The sequence below is a fragment of the Lampetra fluviatilis genome, chromosome 73 (assembly GCF_964198595.1).
Source record: "Lampetra fluviatilis chromosome 73, kcLamFluv1.1, whole genome shotgun sequence".
Lineage (NCBI taxonomy): Eukaryota > Metazoa > Chordata > Hyperoartia > Petromyzontiformes > Petromyzontidae > Lampetra > Lampetra fluviatilis.
Genome location: NC_136347.1, coordinates 3,047,141 through 3,067,316, shown reverse-complemented (window position 1 = coordinate 3,067,316; position 20,176 = coordinate 3,047,141). Strand labels below are relative to the sequence as shown.

General features: G+C 58.0%; 1 protein-coding gene across 1 annotated transcript in view; it reads left to right on the top strand.

Moving 5' to 3' along the window:
* LOC144953293 (ribonucleoside-diphosphate reductase large subunit-like) overlaps positions 1-20,176 on the top strand; it is an 84,149-nt gene that overhangs the window by 25,925 nt on the left and 38,048 nt on the right. The window contains 3 exon segments of the mRNA XM_078883864.1: positions 896-1,117; positions 7,730-7,806; positions 18,043-18,178. Coding sequence (XP_078739990.1) covers positions 896-1,117; positions 7,730-7,806; positions 18,043-18,178 — 435 coding nt within the window.

Below are 20,176 nucleotides of genomic sequence, written 5' to 3'. Positions count from 1 at the left end.
CCACCCACACCCACCCACACACACCCACCCACTCACACCCACACACACCCAACACACTCACCCACACACACACACCCACACAAAACCACACACCCCCACTCACACCCACCCACCCCCACTCACACCCACCCACACAAACCCACCCACTCACACCCACACACACCCAACACACACACCCACACACACACACCCACACAAACCCACACACACACCCACACACACCCACTCACACCCACCCACACAAACCCACCCACTCACACCCACACACACCCAACACACTCACCCACAAACCCACCCACAAACCCACACACCCACTCACACACACACACCCACACAAACCCACACACACCCACTCACACCCACCCACACACACCCACCCACTCACACCCACACACACCCAACACACCCACCCACAAACCCACACACCCACCCACAAACCCACACACCCACTCACACACACCCACACAAACCCACCTACACTCACCCATACACACCCACTCACACACACACACAAACCCACACAAACCCACTCATACCCACACACACCCACACACACCCACCCACTCACATCCACACACACCCAACACACCCACCCACAAACCCACACACCCACTCACACACACACACCCACAGAAACCCACCCACACCCACACAAACCCACACACACCTTCTCACGCCTACACACACACACACACCCACCCACACCCCACGTGTAACCCACTCACACCCACACAAACACACACACACCCACCCACACACACCCACCCACAGAAACCCACACAAACACACACAAACCCACACTCACACCCACACACACCCACACACAAACCCACTCACACCCACACCCCACGTGTAACCCCCCCCTCACACGCTCACCCCTACCGACGCGTCACAGGCGGAACTCTCCAACAAGAAGCACCGTCCGATCGGCATCGGCGTCCAGGGCCTGGCGGACGCGTTTATCCTGCTGCGCCTTCCCTTCGAGAGCGCCGCCGCTCAGCTGCTCAACCGGCAGATCTTCGAGACGATCTACCACGCGGCGCTGGGCGCCAGCTGCGAGCTGGCACGCGTCCTGGGGCCCTACGACACTTACGCAGGCTCACCAGTCAGCCAGGGGGTGAGCTGGGGGGGGGAGGTGGGTGGGTGAGTGGGTGGTTGGGTTGTTGGGTTGGTTGGGTGGGTGATTGTGTGATTGGGTGGGTAAGTGGTTGGGTAAGTGGTTGGGTGGTTGAGTGGGTGGTTGGTTGGTGGGTGAGTGGGTGGTTGGGTCGGTAGGTGGATGGGTGGTTGGGTGAGTGGGTGATTTGGTTGGTGGGTGGTTGGGTGGGTGGGTGGTTGGTGAGTGGTTGTGTGGGTAGGTGGTTGGGTGGGTGGGTAGGTGGGTGGGTGGTTGGGTAGGTGGGTGGGTGGTTGGGTAGGTAGTTGGGTGGGTGGTTGGGTAGGTGGTTGGGTGGGTAAGTGGTTGGGTGGATAGGTGGTTGAGTTGTTGGTGAGTGATTGGTGAGTGGTTGGGTGGGTGGGTGGGTGGATGGGTTGATGGGTGGATGGGTTGTTGGGTGAGTGGGTGATTTGGTTGGTGGGTGGGTGGGTGGTTGGGTGGGTCAGTGAGTGGTTGGGTGGGCGGGTGGGTGGGTTGGTGGGTGGGTGGGTGGGTGGTCGAGACGGTCTACCACGCGGCGCTGGGCGCCAGCTGCGAGCTGGCGCGCGTCCTGGGGCCTTACGACACTTACGCAGGCTCGCCAGTCAGCCAGGGGGTGAGTGGGTGGGTGGGTGAGTGGATGGGTGAGTGGTTGGGTGAGTGGTTGGGTGGTTGAGTGGGTGGGTGAGTGGTTGGGTGGGTGGGTGGATGGTTGAGTGGGTGGGTGAGTGGATCGGTGGTTGGGTGGGTGGATGGGTGTGTGGGTGGGTTGGTTGGTGGGTGGGTGGTTGGGTGGGTGAGTGGGTGGGTGGTTGGGTCGGTGGGTGGTTGGGTCGGTGGGTGGTTGGGTCGGTGGGTGAGTGAGTGGTTGGGTGGGTGGGTGGGTAGATGGGTGGGTGGGTGGTCGAGACGGTCTACCACGCCGCGCTGGGCGCCAGCTGCGAGCTGGCGCGCGTCCTGGGGCCCTACGACACTTACGCAGGCTCGCCAGTCAGCCAGGGGGTGAGTGGGTGGGTGGGTGAGTGGATGGGTGAGTGGTTGGGTGAGTGGTTGGGTGGTTGGTGGGTGGGTGGATGGGTGGTTGGGTGAGTGAGTGAGTGGGTGAGTGGATGGGTGGTTGGGTGAGTAGGTGGGTTGGTGGGTGGGTGTGTGAGTGGGTGGTTGAGTGGATGGGTGGGTTGGTTGGTTGGTTGGGTTGGTGGGTGGGTGAGTGAGTGGGTGGTTGGGTTGGTGGGTGGGTGAGTGAGTGGGTGGTTGGGTCGGTGGGTGGGTTGGTGAGTGATTGGTGAGTGGTTGGCGCGCGTCCTGGGACCCTACGACACTTACGCAGGCTCGCCAGTCAGCCAGGCGGTGAGCTGGGGGGGGGGGGGAGGGGGTGTTGGTGGGTGGGTGGTCGAGACGGTGGGGGGGAGGGTGGGGGATTGGATGGGGGGGTGGGTGGTTGGGTAGGTGGGGGGGGTGGGTGGGTGGGTGGGTGAGTGGTTGGGTGGGTGGGTGAGTGGTTGGGTGGGTGGGTGAGTGGTTGGGTGGGTGGGTGAGTGGTTGGGTGGGTGGGTGAGTGGTTGGGTGGGTGGGTGAGTGGGTGGATGGGTGGGTGAGTGGGTGGATGGGTGGATGGGTGGGTGAGTGGGTGGTTGGGTCGGTAGGTGGATGGGTGGTTGGGTGAGTGGGTGATTTGGTTGGTGGGTGGTTGGGTGGGTGGGTGGTTGGTGAGTGGTTGTGTGGGTAGGTGGTTGGGTGGGTGGGTAGTTGGGTGGGTGGTTGGGTAGGTGGGTGGGTGGTTGGGTAGGTGGGTGGGTGGTTGGGTAGGTAGTTGGGTGGGTGGTTGGGTAGGTGGTTGAGTTGTTGGTGAGTAGTTGGGTGGGTGGGTGGATGGGTGGATGGGTGGATGGGTGGATGGGTGGATGGGTGGTTGGGTGGTTGGGTGAGTGGGTGATTTGGTTGGTGGGTGGGTGGGTCAGTGAGTGGTTGGGTGGGTCAGTGAGTGGTTGGGTGGGTGGGTTGGTGGGTGGGTGGGTGGGTGGGTTGGTGGGTGGGTGGGTGGGTTGGTGGGTGGGTGGGTGGGTGGGTGGGTGGGTTGGTGGGTGGGTGGGTGGGTTGGTGGGTGGGTGGGTGGGTTGGTGGGTGGGTGGGTGGGTTGGTGGGTGGGTGGGTGGGTGGGTTGGTGGGTGGGTGGGTTGGTGGGTGGGTGGGTGGGTGGGTTGGTGGGTGGGTGGGTGGGTGGGTGGGTTGGTGGGTGGGTGGGTGGGTTGGTGGGTGGGTGGGTGGGTGGGTTGGTGGGTGGGTGGGTGGGTTGGTGGGTTGGTGGGTGGGTGGGTGGGTGGGTGGGTTGGTGGGTGGGTGGGTGGGTTGGTGGGTGGGTGGGTGGGTGGGTTGGTGGGTGGGTGGGTGGGTTGGTGGGTGGGTGGGTGGGTTGGTGGGTGGGTGGGTGGGTTGGTGGGTGGGTGGGTGGGTGGGTGGTTGGTGAGTGGTTGTGTGGGTAGGTGGTTGGGTGGGTGGGTAGGTGGGTGGGTGGTTGGGTAGGTGGGTGGGTGGTTGGGTAGGTAGTTGGGTGGGTGGTTGGGTAGGTGGTTGGGTGGGTAAGTGGTTGGGTGGATAGGTGGTTGAGTTGTTGGTGAGTGATTGGTGAGTGGTTGGGTGGGTGGGTGGGTGGATGGGTTGATGGGTGGATGGGTTGTTGGGTGAGTGGGTGATTTGGTTGGTGGGTGGGTGGGTGGTTGGGTGGGTCAGTGAGTGGTTGGGTGGGCGGGTGGGTGGGTTGGTGGGTGGGTGGGTGGGTGGTCGAGACGGTCTACCACGCGGCGCTGGGCGCCAGCTGCGAGCTGGCGCGCGTCCTGGGGCCCTACGACACTTACGCAGGCTCGCCAGTCAGCCAGGGGGTGAGTGGGTGGGTGGGTGAGTGGATGGGTGAGTGGTTGGGTGAGTGGTTGGGTGGTTGAGTGGGTGGGTGAGTGGTTGGGTGGGTGGGTGGATGGTTGAGTGGGTGGGTGAGTGGATCGGTGGTTGGGTGGGTGGATGGGTGTGTGGGTGGGTTGGTTGGTGGGTGGGTGGTTGGGTGGGTGAGTGGGTGGGTGGTTGGGTCGGTGGGTGGTTGGGTCGGTGGGTGGTTGGGTCGGTGGGTGAGTGAGTGGTTGGGTGGGTGGGTGGGTAGATGGGTGGGTGGGTGGTCGAGACGGTCTACCACGCCGCGCTGGGCGCCAGCTGCGAGCTGGCGCGCGTCCTGGGGCCCTACGACACTTACGCAGGCTCGCCAGTCAGCCAGGGGGTGAGTGGGTGGGTGGGTGAGTGGATGGGTGAGTGGTTGGGTGAGTGGTTGGGTGGTTGGTGGGTGGGTGGATGGGTGGTTGGGTGAGTGAGTGAGTGGGTGAGTGGATGGGTGAGTAGGTGGGTTGGTGGGTGGGTGTGTGAGTGGGTGGTTGAGTGGATGGGTGGGTTGGTTGGTTGGTTGGGTTGGTGGGTGGGTGAGTGAGTGGGTGGTTGGGTTGGTGGGTGGGTGAGTGAGTGGGTGGTTGGGTCGGTGGGTGGGTTGGTGAGTGATTGGTGAGTGGTTGGCGCGCGTCCTGGGACCCTACGACACTTACGCGGGCTCGCCAGTCAGCCAGGCGGTGAGCTGGGGGGGGGGGGGAGGGGGTGTTGGTGGGTGGGTGGTCGAGACGGTGGGGGGGAGGGTGGGGGATTGGATGGGGGGGTGGGTGGTTGGGTAGGTGGGGGGGGTGGGTGGGTGGGTGGGTGAGTGGTTGGGTGGGTGGGTGAGTGGTTGGGTGGGTGGGTGAGTGGTTGGGTGGGTGGGTGAGTGGGTGGATGGGTGGGTGAGTGGGTGGATGGGTGGATGGGTGGGTGAGTGGGTGGTTGGGTCGGTAGGTGGATGGGTGGTTGGGTGAGTGGGTGATTTGGTTGGTGGGTGGTTGGGTGGGTGGGTGGTTGGTGAGTGGTTGTGTGGGTAGGTGGTTGGGTGGGTGGGTAGTTGGGTGGGTGGTTGGGTAGGTGGGTGGGTGGTTGGGTAGGTGGGTGGGTGGTTGGGTAGGTAGTTGGGTGGGTGGTTGGGTAGGTGGTTGGGTGGGTAAGTGGTTGGGTGGATAGGTGGTTGAGTTGTTGGTGAGTGATTGGTGAGTAGTTGGGTGGGTGGGTGGATGGGTGGATGGGTGGATGGGTGGTTGGGTGGTTGGGTGAGTGGGTGATTTGGTTGGTGGGTGGGTGGGTCAGTGAGTGGTTGGGTGGGTCAGTGAGTGGTTGGGTGGGTGGGTTGGTGGGTGGGTGGGTGGGTTGGTGGGTGGGTGGGTGGGTTGGTGGGTGGGTGGGTGGGTTGGTGGGTGGGTGGGTGGGTTGGTGGGTGGGTGGGTGGGTTGGTGGGTGGGTGGGTGGGTTGGTGGGTGGGTGGGTGGGTTGGTGGGTGGGTGGGTGGGTGGGTTGGTGGGTGGGTGGGTGGGTGGGTTGGTGGGTGGGTGGGTGGGTGGGTTGGTGGGTGGGTGGGTGGGTTGGTGGGTGGGTGGGTGGGTTGGTGGGTGGGTGGGTGGGTTGGTGGGTGGGTGGGTGGGTTGGTGGGTGGGTGGGTGGGTTGGTGGGTGGGTGGGTGGGTTGGTGGGTGGGTGGGTGGGTTGGTGGGTGGGTGGGTGGGTTGGTGGGTGGGTGGGTTGGTGGGTGGGTGGGTGGGTTGGTGGGTGGGTGGGTGGGTTGGTGGGTGGGTGGGTGGGTTGGTGGGTGGGTTGGCGGGTGGGTGGGTGGGTTGGCGGGTGGGTGGGTGGGTTGGCGGGTGGGTGGGTGGGTTGGCGGGTGGGTGGGTGGGTTGGCGGGTGGGTGGGTGGGTTGGCGGGTGGGTGGGTGGGTTGGCGGGTGGGTGGGTGGGTTGGCGGGTGGGTGGGTGGGTGGGCGGGTTGGTGGGTGGGTGGGCGGGTGGGTGGGTGGGCTGGCGGGTGGGTGGGTTGGTGGGCGGGTGGGTGGGTTGGTGGGTTGGTGGGTGGGTGGGTTGGTGGGTGGGTGGGTGGGTGGGTTGGTGGGTGGGTGGGTGGGTGGGTTGGTGGGTGGGTGGGTGGGTTGGTGGGTGGGTGGGTGGGTTGGTGGGTGGGTGGGTGGGTTGGTGGGTGGGTGGGTGGGTTGGTGGGTGGGTGGGTGGGTGGGTTGGTGGGTGGGTGGGTGGGTTGGTGGGTGGGTGGGTTGGTGGGTGGGTGGGTGGGTGGGTTGGTGGGTGGGTGGGTTGGTGGGTGGGTGGGTGGGTGGGTTGGTGGGTGGGTTGGTGGGTGGGTGGGTGGGTTGGTGGGTGGGTGGGTGGGTTGGTGGGTGGGTGGGTGGGTGGGTGGGTGGGTGGGTGGGTGGGTTGGGTGGGTGGGTGGGTGGGTGGGTGGGTGGGTGGGTGGGTTGGTGGGTGGGTGGGTGGGTTGGTGGGTGGGTGGGTGGGTTGGTGGGTGGGTGGGTTGGTGGGTGGGTGGGTGGGTGGGTGGGTTGGTGGGTGGGTGGGTGGGTGGGTTGGTGGGTGGGTGGGTGGGTTGGTGGGTGGGTTGGTGGGTGGGTGGGTGGGTTGGTGGGTGGGTGGGTTGGTGGGTGGGTGGGTTGGTGGGTGGGTGGGTTGGTGGGTGGGTGGGTTGGTGGGTGGGTTGGTGGGTGGGTTGGTGGGTGGGTGGGTGGGTTGGTGGGTGGGTGGGTGGGTTGGTGGGTGGGTGGGTGGGTTGGTGGGTGGGTGGGTGGGTTGGTGGGTGGGTAGATGGGTGGGTGGGTGGTCGAGACGGTCTACCACGCCGCGCTGGGCGCCAGCTGCGAGCTGGCGCGCGTCCTAGGGCCCTACGACACTTACGCAGGCTCGCCAGTCAGCCAGGGGGTGAGTGGGTGGGTGAGTGAGTGAGTGGTTGGTTGGGTGGGTTGGTGGGTGGGTGGGTGGGTGGGTTGGTTGGTTGGTGGGTGGGTGGGTGGGTTGGTTGGTGGGTGGGTGGGTTGGTGGGTGGGTGGGTTGGTTGGTTGGTTGGTGGGTGGGTGGGTGGGTGGGTTGGTTGGTGGGTGGGTGGGTGGGTTGGTGGGTGGGTGGGTGGGTTGGTGGGTGGGTGGGTTGGTGGGTGGGTGGGTTGGTGGGTGGGTTGGTGGGTGGGTGGGTTGGTGGGTGGGTGGGTTGGTTGGTGGGTGGGTGGGTTGGTTGGTGGGTGGGTTGGTGGGTGGGTGGGGTGGTTGGGTGGGTTGGTGGGTGGGTGGGTGGGTGGGTGGGTTGGTTGGTGGGTGGGTGGGTGGGTGAGTGGTTGGGTTGGTGGGTGGGTGAGTGGGTGGGTGATTGGGTGGGTGGGTGGTTGAGTGGGTGGGTTGTTGGGTGGGTGGGTTGGTTGGTGGGTGGGTGGGTTGGTGGGTGGGTGATTTGATTGGTGGGTGGTTGGGTGGGTGAGTGGGTGGTTGGGTGGGTGGGTGGGTGGGTTGGTTGGTGGGTGGGTGGGTTGGTTGGTTGGTGGTTGGACGACTCGCTTCCAACAATACTTGCCCCTCCAGCCTACTAGAGTCCACACGGGGGACCTTTGTCTGTGTTTCTGAGCGGCGTTGGTGGTGTGCGTCACAGCACTTGCCCCTGCGGCCTGCTAAAGGCCACACGGGGGACCTTTGTCTGTGTCTGCGTGTTTGCAGATCCTGCAGTACGACATGTGGGACGTGACGCCCACCGATCTGTGTGACTGGGCCTCCCTCAAGAAGAAGATCGCACAGTGGGTCTCACCACCCCCTCACCCCCCCTCACCCACACTGTGTCACGTGCATTGTGTCACGGTCATTGTGGGTCTCTGTGGATCTATGTGAGTCTATGTGGGGGTCTCTGTGGGTCTCTGTGGGTCTCTGTGAGTCTCTGTGAGTCTCTGTGGGTCTCTGTGAGTCTCTGTGAGTCTCTGAGTCTCTGTGGGTCTCTGTGGGTCTCTGAGTCTGTGTGGGTCTCTGTGGGTCTCTGAGTCTGTGGGGGTCTCTGTGTGTCTCTGAGTCTATGTGGGTCTCTGTGGGTCTCTGAGTCTATGTGGGTTTCTGTGGGTCTCTGTAGGTCTCTGTGAGGCTCTGTGGGTTTCTGTGGGTCTCTGTGGGTGTCTGTGTGTCTCTGTGTGTGACTGGGCCTCCCTCAAGAAGAAGATCGCACAGTGGGTCTCACCACCCACCCCACCCCACCCACTCACTCTCACTGTCACACGTGCATTGTGTCACGGTCATTGTGGGTCTCTGTGGGTCTATGTGAGGCTCTGTGAGTCTATGTGTGTCTCTGAGTCTCTGTGTGTCTCTGAGTCGCTGTGTGTCTATGTGGGTCTCTGTGGGGGTCTCTGTGAGTTTATGTGGGTCTCTGTGGGTCTCTGTGAGTCTCTGTGAGTCTATGTGTGTCTCTGAGTCTATGTGGGTCTCTGTGGGTCTCTGAGTCTGTGTGGGTCTCTGTGGGTCTCTGAGTCTATGTGGGTTTCTGTGGGTCTCTGTAGGTCTCTGTGAGGCTCTGTGGGTTTCTGTGGGTCTCTGAGTCTATGTGGGTTTATGTGGGTCTCTGTAGGTCTCTGTGAGGCTCTGTGGGTTTCTGTGGGTCTCTGTGGGTGTCTGTGGGTCTCTGTGAGTCTCTGTGGGTCTCTGTGGGTCTCTGTGAGTCTATGTGAGTCTCTGTGGGTCTCTGTGGGTCTCTGTGGGTGTCTGTGTGTCTCTGTGTGTGACTGGGCCTCCCTCAAGAAGAAGATCGCACAGTGGGTCTCACCACCCACCCCACCCACTCACTCTCACTGTCACACGTGCATTGTGTCACGGTCATTGTGGGTCTCTGTGGGGGTCTCTGTGGGTCTCTGTGAGTCTATGTGTGTCTCTGAGTCGCTGTGTGTCTATGTGGGTCTCTGTGGGGGTCTCTGTGGGTCTCTGTGGGTCTCTGTGAGTCTCTGTGGGTCTCTGTGGGTCTCTGTGGGTCTCTGTGAGTCTATGTGTGTCTCTGAGTCGCTGTGTGTCTATGTGGGTCTCTGTGGGGGTCTCTGTGGGTCTCTGGGTCTCTGTGGGTCTCTGTGGGTCTCTGAGTCTCTGTGAGTCTCTGTGGGTCTCTGTGGGTCTCTGTGAGTCTCTGTGAGTCTATGTGTGTCTCTGAGTCGCTGTGTGTCTATGTGGGTCTCTGTGGGGGTCTCTGTGGGTCTCTGAGTCTCTGTGGGTCTCTGTGGGTCTCTGTGAGTCTCTGTGAGTCTATGTGTGTCTCTGAGTCTATGTGGGTTTCTGTGGGTCTCTGTGGGTCTCTGAGTCTGTGTGGGTCTCTGTGGGTCTCTGAGTCTATGTGGGTTTCTGTGGGTCTCTGTAGGTCTCTGTGAGGCTCTGTGGGTTTCTGTGGGTCTCTGTGGGTGTCTGTGTGTCTCTGTGTGTGACTGGGCCTCCCTCAAGAAGAAGATCGCACAGTGGGTCTCACCACCCACCCCACCCCACCCACTCACTCTCACTGTCACACGTGCATTGTGTCACGGTCATTGTGGGTCTCTGTGGGGGTCTCTGTGGGTCTCTGTGAGTCTATGTGTGTCTCTGAGTCGCTGTGTGTCTATGTGGGTCTCTGTGGGGGTCTCTGTGGGTCTCTGTGGGTCTCTGTGAGTCTATGTGTGTCTCTGAGTCGCTGTGTGTCTATGTGGGTCTCTGTGGGGGTCTCTGTGGGTCTCTGAGTCTCTGTGGGTCTCTGAGTCTCTGTGAGTCTCTGTGGGTCTCTGTGGGTCTCTGTGAGTCTCTGTGAGTCTATGTGTGTCTCTGAGTCGCTGTGTGTCTATGTGGGTCTCTGTGGGGGTCTCTGTGGGTCTCTGAGTCTCTGTGGGTCTCTGTGGGTCTCTGTGAGTCTCTGTGAGTCTATGTGTGTCTCTGAGTCTATGTGGGTCTATGTGGGTCTCTGTGGGTCTCTGAGTCTGTGTGGGTCTCTGTGGGTCTCTGAGTCTATGTGGGTTTCTGTGGGTCTCTGTAGGTCTCTGTGAGGCTCTGTGGGTTTCTGTGGGTCTCTGTGGGTGTCTGTGTGTCTCTGTGTGTGACTGGGCCTCCCTCAAGAAGAAGATCGCACAGTGGGTCTCACCACCCACCCCACCCCACCCACTCACTCTCACTGTCACACGTGCATTGTGTCACGGTCATTGTGGGTCTCTGTGGGTATTTGAGTCTATGTTGGTCTCTGTGAGTCTCTATGGGTCTCTGTGTGGGTCTCTGTGAGTCTCTGTGGGTCTATGTGGGTCTCTGTGGGTCTCTGAGTCTTTGTGGGTCTCTGTGGGTCTCTGAGTCTGTGGGGGTCTCTGTGTGTCTCTGAGTCTATGTGGGTCTCTGTGGGTCTCTGTGGGTCTCTGTGAGTCTCTGTGAGTCTCTGTGGGTCTCTGTGAGTCTTTGTGGGTCTCTGTGGGTCTCTGTGGGTCTCTGTGGTTCTCTGTGGGTGTCTGTGGGTCTCTGTGGGTCTCTGTGGGTGTCTGTGGGTCTCTGTGAGTCTCTGTGGGTCTCTGTGAGTCTCTGTGGGTCTCTGTGGGTCTCTGTGGGTCTCTGTGGGTCTCTGTGAGTCTCTGTGGGTCTCTGTGAGTCTCTGTGGGTCTCTGTGGGTCTCTGTGGGTGTCTGTGTGTCTCTGTGTGTGACTGGGCCTCCCTCAAGAAGAAGATCGCACAGTGGGTCTCACCCCCCCTCACCCCCCCCTCACCCCCCCCCTCACCCACACTGTGTCACGTGCATTGTGTCACGGTCATTGTGGGTCTCTGTGGATCTATGAGTCTATGTTGGTCTCTGTGAGTCTCTGGGTCTCTGTGTGGGTCTTTATGAGTGTCTGTGGGTCTCTATGGGTCTCTGTGTGGGTCTCTGTGAGTCTCTGTGGGTCTCTGTGGGTCTCTGTGGGTCTCTGTGGGTCTATATGAGTCTCTGTGGGTCTCTGAGTCTCTGTGGGTTTCTGTGGGTCTCTGTGGGTCTCTGTGAGTCTCTGTGGGTCTTTGTGAGTCTCTGTGGTTCTCTGAGTCTCTGTGATTCTCTGTGGGTCTCTGTGGGTCTCTGTGTGTCTCTGTGGGTCTTGGTGAGTCTCTGTGGTTCTCTGAGTTTCTGTGATTCTCTGTGAGTCTCTGTGGGTCTCTGAGTCTCTGTGGGTTTCTGTGGGTCTCTGTGGGTCTCTGTGAGTCTCTGTGGGTCTCTGTGTGTCTCTGTGGGTCTTGGTGAGTCTCTGTGGTTCTCTGAGTCTATGTGATTCTCTGTGGGTCTCTGTGGTTCTCTGAGTCTATGTGATTCTCTGTGGGTCTCTGTGATTCTCTGTGGGTCTCTGTGGGTCTCTGTGATTCTCTGTGGGTTTCTGTGGGTCTCTGTGGGTCTCTGTGGGTCTATGTGAGTCTCTGTGAGTCTCTGTGGGTCTCTGTGGGTGTCTGTGTGTCTCTGTGTGTGACTGGGCCTCCCTCAAGAAGAAGATCGCACAGTGGGTCTCACCCCCCCTCACCCCCCCTCACCCCCCCTCACCCACACTGTGTCACGTGCATTGTGTCACGGTCATTGTGGGTCTCTGTGGATCTATGAGTCTATGTTGGTCTCTGTGAGTCTCTGGGTCTCTGTGTGGGTCTTTATGAGTGTCTGTGGGTCTCTATGGGTCTCTGTGTGGGTCTCTGTGAGTCTCTGTGGGTCTCTGTGGGTCTCTGTGGGTCTCTGTGGGTCTCTGTGGGTCTATATGAGTCTCTGTGGGTCTCTGAGTCTCTGTGGGTTTCTGTGGGTCTCTGTGGGTCTCTGTGAGTCTCTGTGGGTCTCTGTGTGTCTCTGTGGGTCTTTGTGAGTCTCTGTGGTTCTCTGAGTCTATGTGATTCTCTGTGGGTCTCTGTGAGTCTCTGTGGGTCTCTGTGGGTCTTTATGAGTCTCTGGGTCTCTGTGGGTCTCTCTGTGGGTCTCTCTGTGGGTCTCTCTGTGGGTCACTGTGAGTCTCTGTGGGTCTCTGTGAGTCTTTGTGGGTCTCTGTGGGTCTCTGAGTCTCTGTGGGTTTCTATGAGTCTGTGGGTATCTGAGTCTCTGTGGGTCTCTGTGGGTCTCTCTGAGTCTCTGTGGGTCTTTCTGAGTCTCTGTGGGTCTCTGTGGGTCTCTGTGGGTCTCTGTGGGTCTCTGAGTCTCTGTGGGTCTTTCTGAGTCTCTGTGGGTCTCTGTGAGTCTCTGTGGGTCTCTGTGTGAAATGATCAGTCTATAATTTTAACGGTAGGTTTATTTGAACGGTGAAAGACAGAATAACAACAAAAAAATCCAGAAAAACGCATGTCAAAAATGTTATAAATTGATTTGCATTTTAATGAGGGGAATAAGTATTTGACCCCCTCTCAATCAGAAAGATTGCTGGCTTCCAGGTGTCTTTTATACAGGTAACGAGCTGAGATTAGGGGCACACTCTTAAAGGGAGTCGTCCTAATCTCAGCTTGTTACTTATTTCCCTGATTAAAATGCAAATCAATTTATAACATTTTTGACGTGCGTTTTTCTGGATGTTGTTGTTGTTTTTCTGTCTTTCACCGTTCAAATAAACGTACCGTTAAAATGATAGACTGATCATTTCTTTGTCAGTGGGCAAACGTACAAAATCAGCAGGGGATCAAATACTTTTTTTCCGTCACTGTAGACACACACACAGACACGCACACACAGACACGCACACACAGACACACACAAAGATACACACAGACACGCACACACACAGACACGCACACACAGACACACACAAAGATACACACAGACACGCACACACACAGACACGCACACACACACACGCACACACAGACACACACACAGACACACACAAAGATACACACAGACACGCACACACAAAGATACACACACAGATACACACAAAGATACACACACACGCACGCACACACAAAGATACACACACAGATACACACAAAGATACACACGCACGCACACACACAGATACACACAAAGATACACACAGATACACACAAAGATACACACGCACACACACACAGATACACACAGACACACACACAGACACGCACACACACACAGATACACACAGACACACACACAGACACACACACAGACACACACAGATACACACACACAGACACACACACACAGATACACACACAAATCTTTCACCACACAGGAGTGATGTGTTATTTACGTGTGTGCGTGCGTGCGCATTATCGCACGCACGCACACACAGATACACACAAAGATACACACGCACGCACACACACACAGATACACACACAGATACACACAAAGATACACACACACGCACGCACACACAAAGATACACACACAGATACACACAAAGATACACACACAGATACACACAAAGATACACACACACAGATACACACAGACACACACGCAGACACACACAAAGACACACACACACAGATACACACAGACACACACGCAGACACACACACAGATACACGCCCACACACACAGACAGACACACACACAGACACACACACAAATCTTTCACCACGCCCACGAGTGATGTGTTATTTACGTGTGTGCGTGCGCGCATTATCGCACGCACGCACACACAGATACACACAAAGATACACACACACGCACGCACACACAAAGATACACACACAGATACACACACAGATACACACACACGCACACAAAGATACACACACAGATACACACAAAGATACACACGCACGCACACACAAAAATACACACACAGATACACACACAGATACACACACAGATACACACACACACACAAAGATACACACGCACGCACACACAAAAATGCACACACAGATACACACAAAGATACACACACACACAGACAGATACACACAGACACACACGTAGACACACACACAGATACACGCCCACACACACAGACAGACACACACACAGATACACACAAAGATACACACACACACAGATACACACAAAGATACACACAGACACACACACAGACACACACAGATACACACACACAGATACACACACACAGAGACACACACAGATACACACACACAGACACACACACAAATCTTTCACCACACAGGAGTGATGTGTTATTTACGTGTGTGCGTGCGTGCGCGCATTATCGCAGGCACGCACGCACAGATACACACAAAGATACGCACGCACGCACAAAGATACACACAAAGATACACACAAAGATACGCACGCACGCACAAAGATACACACACAGATACACACAAAGATACACACGCACGCACACACACGCAAAGATACACACACACAGAGACACACACACGCACGCACACAGATACACACAAAGATACACACACACGCACGCACACACAAAGATACACACACACAGAGACACACAAAGATACACACACACGCACAAAGATACACACACAGATACACACAAAGATACACACGCACGCACAAAGATACACACACAGATACACACAAAGATACACACACACGCACGCACACACAAAGATACACACACACAGAGACACACACACAGATACACACACAGATACACACAAAGATACACACAGACACACACACAGACACACACAGATACACACACACACACACACAGATACACACAAAGATACACACAGACACACACGCAGACACACACACAGATACACGCCCACACACACACACAGACAGACACACACACACAGACACACACACAAATCTTTCACCACACAGGAGTGATGTGTTATTTACGTGCGTGCGTGCGTGCGCGCATTATCGCACGCACGCACGCACGACACCTAAATAATACTAAACACAGACGCGGATTTACGCGTTTGTTACCAAACGGCACCGCAGATCACGTAGCGGTAAATAACGCTCACGCACACACAGAGAGCGCGTACGTGTGCGCGTGTGTGTGTGCGTGTGTGTTTGTGTGCGTGTGTGTGTGTGTGTCTGTGTGTGCGTGTGTGTCTGTGTGTGTGTGTGTATGTGTTTCTGTGTGTGTGCGTGTGTGTCTGTGTGCGTGTGTGTATGTGTGTGTGTATGTGTTTTTGTGTGTGTGTGTCTGTGTGTCTGTGTGTGTGTCTGTGTGTGCGTGTGTGTATGTGTGTATGTGCCTGTGTGTACCTGTGTGTGTGTATGTGTCTGCGTGTGTGTGTATGTGTATCTGTGTGTGTGTCTGTATGTGTGTCTGTGTGTGTTGTGTGTGTGCGTGCGTGTGTGTCTGTGTGTGTGTATGTGTATCTGTGTGTGTGTCTGTATGTGTGTCTGTGTGTGTGTGCGTGTGCGTGTGTGTGTGCGTGTGTGTCTGTGTGTGTCTGTGTACCTGTGTGCGTGTGTGTGTCTGTGTGTGTGTCTGTGTACCTGTGTGCGTGTGTGTGTCTGTGTATCTGTGTGTGTGTGCGTGTGTGTGTGTCTGTGTGTGTCTGTGTACCTGTGTGCGTGCGTGTGTGTGTGTCTGTGTACCTGTGTGCGTGTGTGTGTGTGTCTGTGTGTGCGTGTGTGTATGTGTGTATGTGCCTGTGTGTACCTGTGTGTGTGTATGTGTCTGCGTGTGCGTGTGTGTCTGTGTGTGTGTCTGTGTGTGTGTCTGTGTATCTGTGTGTGTGTCTGTATGTGTGTGTGTGTGCGTGTGTGTGTCTGTGTGTCTACACGTGTGCGTGCGGGGAGTGGTGGGTGTAGTGGTTAGCGCTACGCTGACCACTACGAACCCGGCGACCCGAGTTCGATTCCCGCTCACGGCCAACACCGTCGGTGACGATTATCTGAACCGGTCCTGGGCCTCCCCTAGGTCGACTCAGCCTCAAATGAGTAGCTGGTGTAGTAGCGGTGGTGTAGTAAAGTGAACATCGCCACTAGGGAGACAAAGGCGGCCGGGCGTGGTGCTGGCCACCCACCCTCTCTGTGTGTGTAGCCACAGTGCCGGTAGCCTTCATAGGTAGCGCTGCTGCTGCTACTAGCACTTGCCCCTACAGCCCTGCTAGAGGCTACACGGGGGACCTTTGTCTGTGTGTGTGTGGCGCTGCTGCTACTCGCTACTAACATCACTTGCCCCAGCAGCCTGCTAGAGGCTACACGGGGGACCTTTGTCTGTGTATAGGTGCTACTCGCTACTAACAGCACTTGCCCCAGCAGCCTGCTAGAGGCTACACGGGGGACCTTTGTCTGTGTGTGTGTGGCGCTGCTGCTACTTGCTACTAAACAGCACTTGCCCCAGCAGCCTGCTAGAGGCTACACGGGGGACCTTTGTCTGTGTGTGTGTGGCGCTGCTGCTACTTGCTACTAAACAGCACTTGCCCCAGCAGCCTGCTAGAGGCTACACGGGGGACCTTTGTCTCTGTGTATAGGCGCTGCTGCTACTAACAGCACTTGCCCCTACAGCCCTGCTAGAGGCTACACGGGGGACCTTTGTCTGTGTCTGTGTGGCGCTGCCTTATAAAGATTCTTAATGGCTCCTGCCACAAATCCAAATAGCCCTCATGGTCACGCTCGGATGCCGTGTGCGCGTGTGGGTGGGTGTGTGGGGGTGTGTGTGCGTGTGTGTGGGTGGGTCTGTGCGTGTGTGTGGCTGTATGTGTAGTGTAGTGTGTGTGTGTGGGTGGGTGTGTGTGGGTGGGTGTGTGTGTGTGTGTGCGTGTGTGTGTAGTGTTGTGTGTGTGTGTGTAGTGTTGTGTGTAGTGGGTGTGTGGTGTGTGTGTGTAGTGGGTGTGTGTGTGTGTGTAGTGTTGTGGGTGGGGGTGTGTGTGTGTGTAGTGTTGTGTGTGTGTGTGTGTAGTGTTGTGTGTAGTGGGTGTGTGGTGTGTGGGTGTGTAGTGTTGTGTGTGTGTGTAGTGTTGTGTGTGGTGGTGTGTGTATAGTGTTGTGTGTGTGGCTGTGTGTGTGTGTAGTGTTGTGTGGTGGTGTGTGTGTGGGTAGTGTTGTGTGTGTGTGTGGCTGTGTGAGTGGGTGGGTGGGTGTGTGTGGGTGTGGTGTGTGTGTGAGTGTGTGTGGCTGTATGTGTGTGTGGCTGTGTGTGTGTGGCTGTGTGTGTGTGGCTGTGTGTGGGTGTGTGGGTGTGGTGTGTGTGTGAGTGTGTGTGGCTGTGTGTGGGTGTGTGTGTGGGTGTGTGTGTGTGTAGTATGTGTGTGTGTAGTATGTGTGTGACTGTGTACGTGTGTGTGTGTGGCTGTGTGTGCCTGTGTGTGTGGGTGTGACTGTGTGTGTGGGTGTGTAGTGTTGTGTGCGTGTGTGTGGGTGGGTGTGTGGCTGTGTGTGTGTGTGTGTAGTGTGTGTAGTGTTGTGTGTGTAGTGTGTGTGGCTGTGCGTGCGTGTGTTTGCGCGTGTGTGTGTGCGTGTGTGTAGTGCGCGTGTGTGTGTGCGTGCCTGTGTGTGTGTGGCTGTGTGCGTGCGTGTGGGTTTGTGTGCGTGCGTGTGTGTCTGTGTGGCTGTGTGTGCGCGTGCGTGTGTGGCTGTGTGTGTGTGGTGTGTGTGTTGATGTGTGTGTGTGTGTATGTATGTGTGTGTGCTACTACTGCTGCTACTACTGATGCTTCTGCTGTTGCTGCTACTACTACTGCTGCTACTACTACTGCTGATGCTACTACTGCTGATGCTACTGCTGCTGATGCTACTACTGCTGATGCTGCTACTGCTGATGCTACTACTGCTGCTACTACTACTGCTGATGCTACTACTACTGCTGCTGCTACTACTGCTGATGCTACTACTGCTGCTGCTACTACTGCTGATGCTACTGCTACTGCTGATGCTACTACTACTGCTGCTGCTACTACTGCTGATGCTACTACTGCTGATGCTACTACTGCTGATGCTACTACTACTGCTGCTACTGATGCTACTGATGCTACTACTGCTGCTGTTGCTACCACTGCTGATACTACTGCTGCTGCTACTACTGCTGCTGCTACTGATGCTACTACTGCTACTGATGCTACTACTACTGCTGCTACTACTGCTGCTACTACTGCTGCTACTGATGCTACTGCTACTACTGCTACTACTACTGATGCTACTGCTGCTACTACTACTACTACTGCTGCTACTGATGCTGCTGCTGCTGTGGCTGCTGTAGGCACGGTGTACGGAACAGCCTGCTGATCGCTCCGATGCCAACAGCGTCGACGGCACAGATCCTGGGCAACAACGAGTCGATCGAGCCGTACACCAGCAACATCTACACGCGCCGCGTGCTCTCGGGGGAGTTCCAGGTGACGCGCACCAACAGGAGCACACTCGCTCACACTCACTCGCCTGCACGCTCACCCACTCCGTGAGGGTCTCTGTCACGGCCGTCGTGAACCCCCTGGGAGAGAGAGAGACACCCAGACCCAGGGCTCTCGGTGTCTCCGACACGGCCATCGTGAACCCCTTGAGAGAGAGAGAGAGAGACACCCAGACCCAGGGCTCGAACCCAGGGTTCGGTGTCTCCGACACGGCCATTGTGAACCCCCTGATAGGAAGAGAGACACCCAGACCCAGGGCTCGAACCCAGGGTCTCAGGGTCTCTGACACGGCCGTCGTGAACCCCCTGAGAGAGAGAGGGAGAGACACCCAGACCCAGGGTCTCGGTGTCTCCGACACGGCCATCGTGAACCCCCTGAGAGAGAGAGAGACACCCAGACCCAGGGCTCTCGGTGTCTCCGACACGGCCATCGTGAACCCCCGAGAGAGAGAGACACCCAGACCCAGGCTCTCGGTGTCTCCGACACGGCCATCGTGAACCCCCTGAGAGAGAGAGAGACACCCAGACCCAGGCTCTCAGTGTCTCCGACACGGCCATCGTGAACCCCTTGAGAGAGAGAGACACCCAGACCCAGGGTCTCGGTGTCTCCGACACGGCCATCGTGAACCCCCGAGAGAGAGAGAGACACCCAGACCCAGGCTCTCGGTGTCTCCGACACGGCCATCGTGAACCCCCTGAGAGAGAGAGAGACACCCAGACCCAGGCTCTCGGTGTCTCCGACACGGCCATCGTGAACCCCCGAGAGAGAGAGAGACACCCAGACCCAGGCTCTCGGTGTCTCCGACACGGCCATCGTGAACCCCTTGAGAGAGAGAGACACCCAGACCCAGGCTCTCGGTGTCTCCGACACGGCCATCGTGAACCCCCGAGAGAGAGAGACACCCAGACCCAGGGTCTCAGTGTCTCCGACACGGCCATCGTGAACCCCCTGAGAGAGACAGAGACACCCAGACCCAGGGTCTCAGTGTCTCCGACACGGCCATCGTGAACCCCTTGAGAGAGAGAGAGACACCCAGACCCAGGGTCTCAGTGTCTCCGACACGGCCATCGTGAACCCCCTGAGAGAGAGAGAGACACCCAGACCCAGGGTCTCAGTGTCTCCGACACGGCCATCGTGAACCCCCTGAGAGAGAGAGAGACACCCAGACCCAGGGTCTCAGTGTCTCCGACACGGCCATCGTGAACCCCTTGAGAGAGAGAGAGACACCCAGACCCAGGGTCTCAGTGTCTCCGACACGGCCATCGTGAACCCCTTGAGAGAGAGAGAGACACCCAGACCCAGGGTCTCAGTGTCTCCGACACGGCCATCGTGAACCCCTTGAGAGAGAGAGAGACACCCAGACCCAGGGTCTCAGTGTCTCCGACACGGCCATCGTGAACCCCCTAAGAGAGAGAGAGAGACACCCAGACCCAGGGTCTCAGTGTCTCCGACACGGCCATCGTGAACCCCCGAGAGAGACAGAGACACCCAGACCCAGGGTCTCAGTGTCTCCGACACGGCCATCGTGAACCCCCTGAGAGAGAGAGAGAGACACCCAGACCCAGGGTCTCAGTGTCTCCGACACGGCCATCGTGAACCCCTTGAGAGAGAGACACCCAGACCCAGGGTCTCAGTGTCTCCGACACGGCCATCGTGAACCCCCTGAGAGAGAGAGAGAGAGACACCCAGACCCAGGGTCTCAGTGTCTCCGACACGGCCATCGTGAACCCCCTGAGAGAGAGAGAGACACCCAGACCCAGGGTCTCAGTGTCTCCGACACGGCCATCGTGAACCCCTTGAGAGAGAGAGAGACACCCAGACCCAGGGTCTCAGTGTCTCCGACACGGCCATCGTGAACCCCCTGAGAGAGAGAGACACCCAGACCCAGGGTCTCAGTGTCTCCGACACGGCCATCGTGAACCCCCTGAGAGAGAGAGACACCCAGACCCAGGGTCTCGGTGTCTCCGACACGGCCATCGTGAA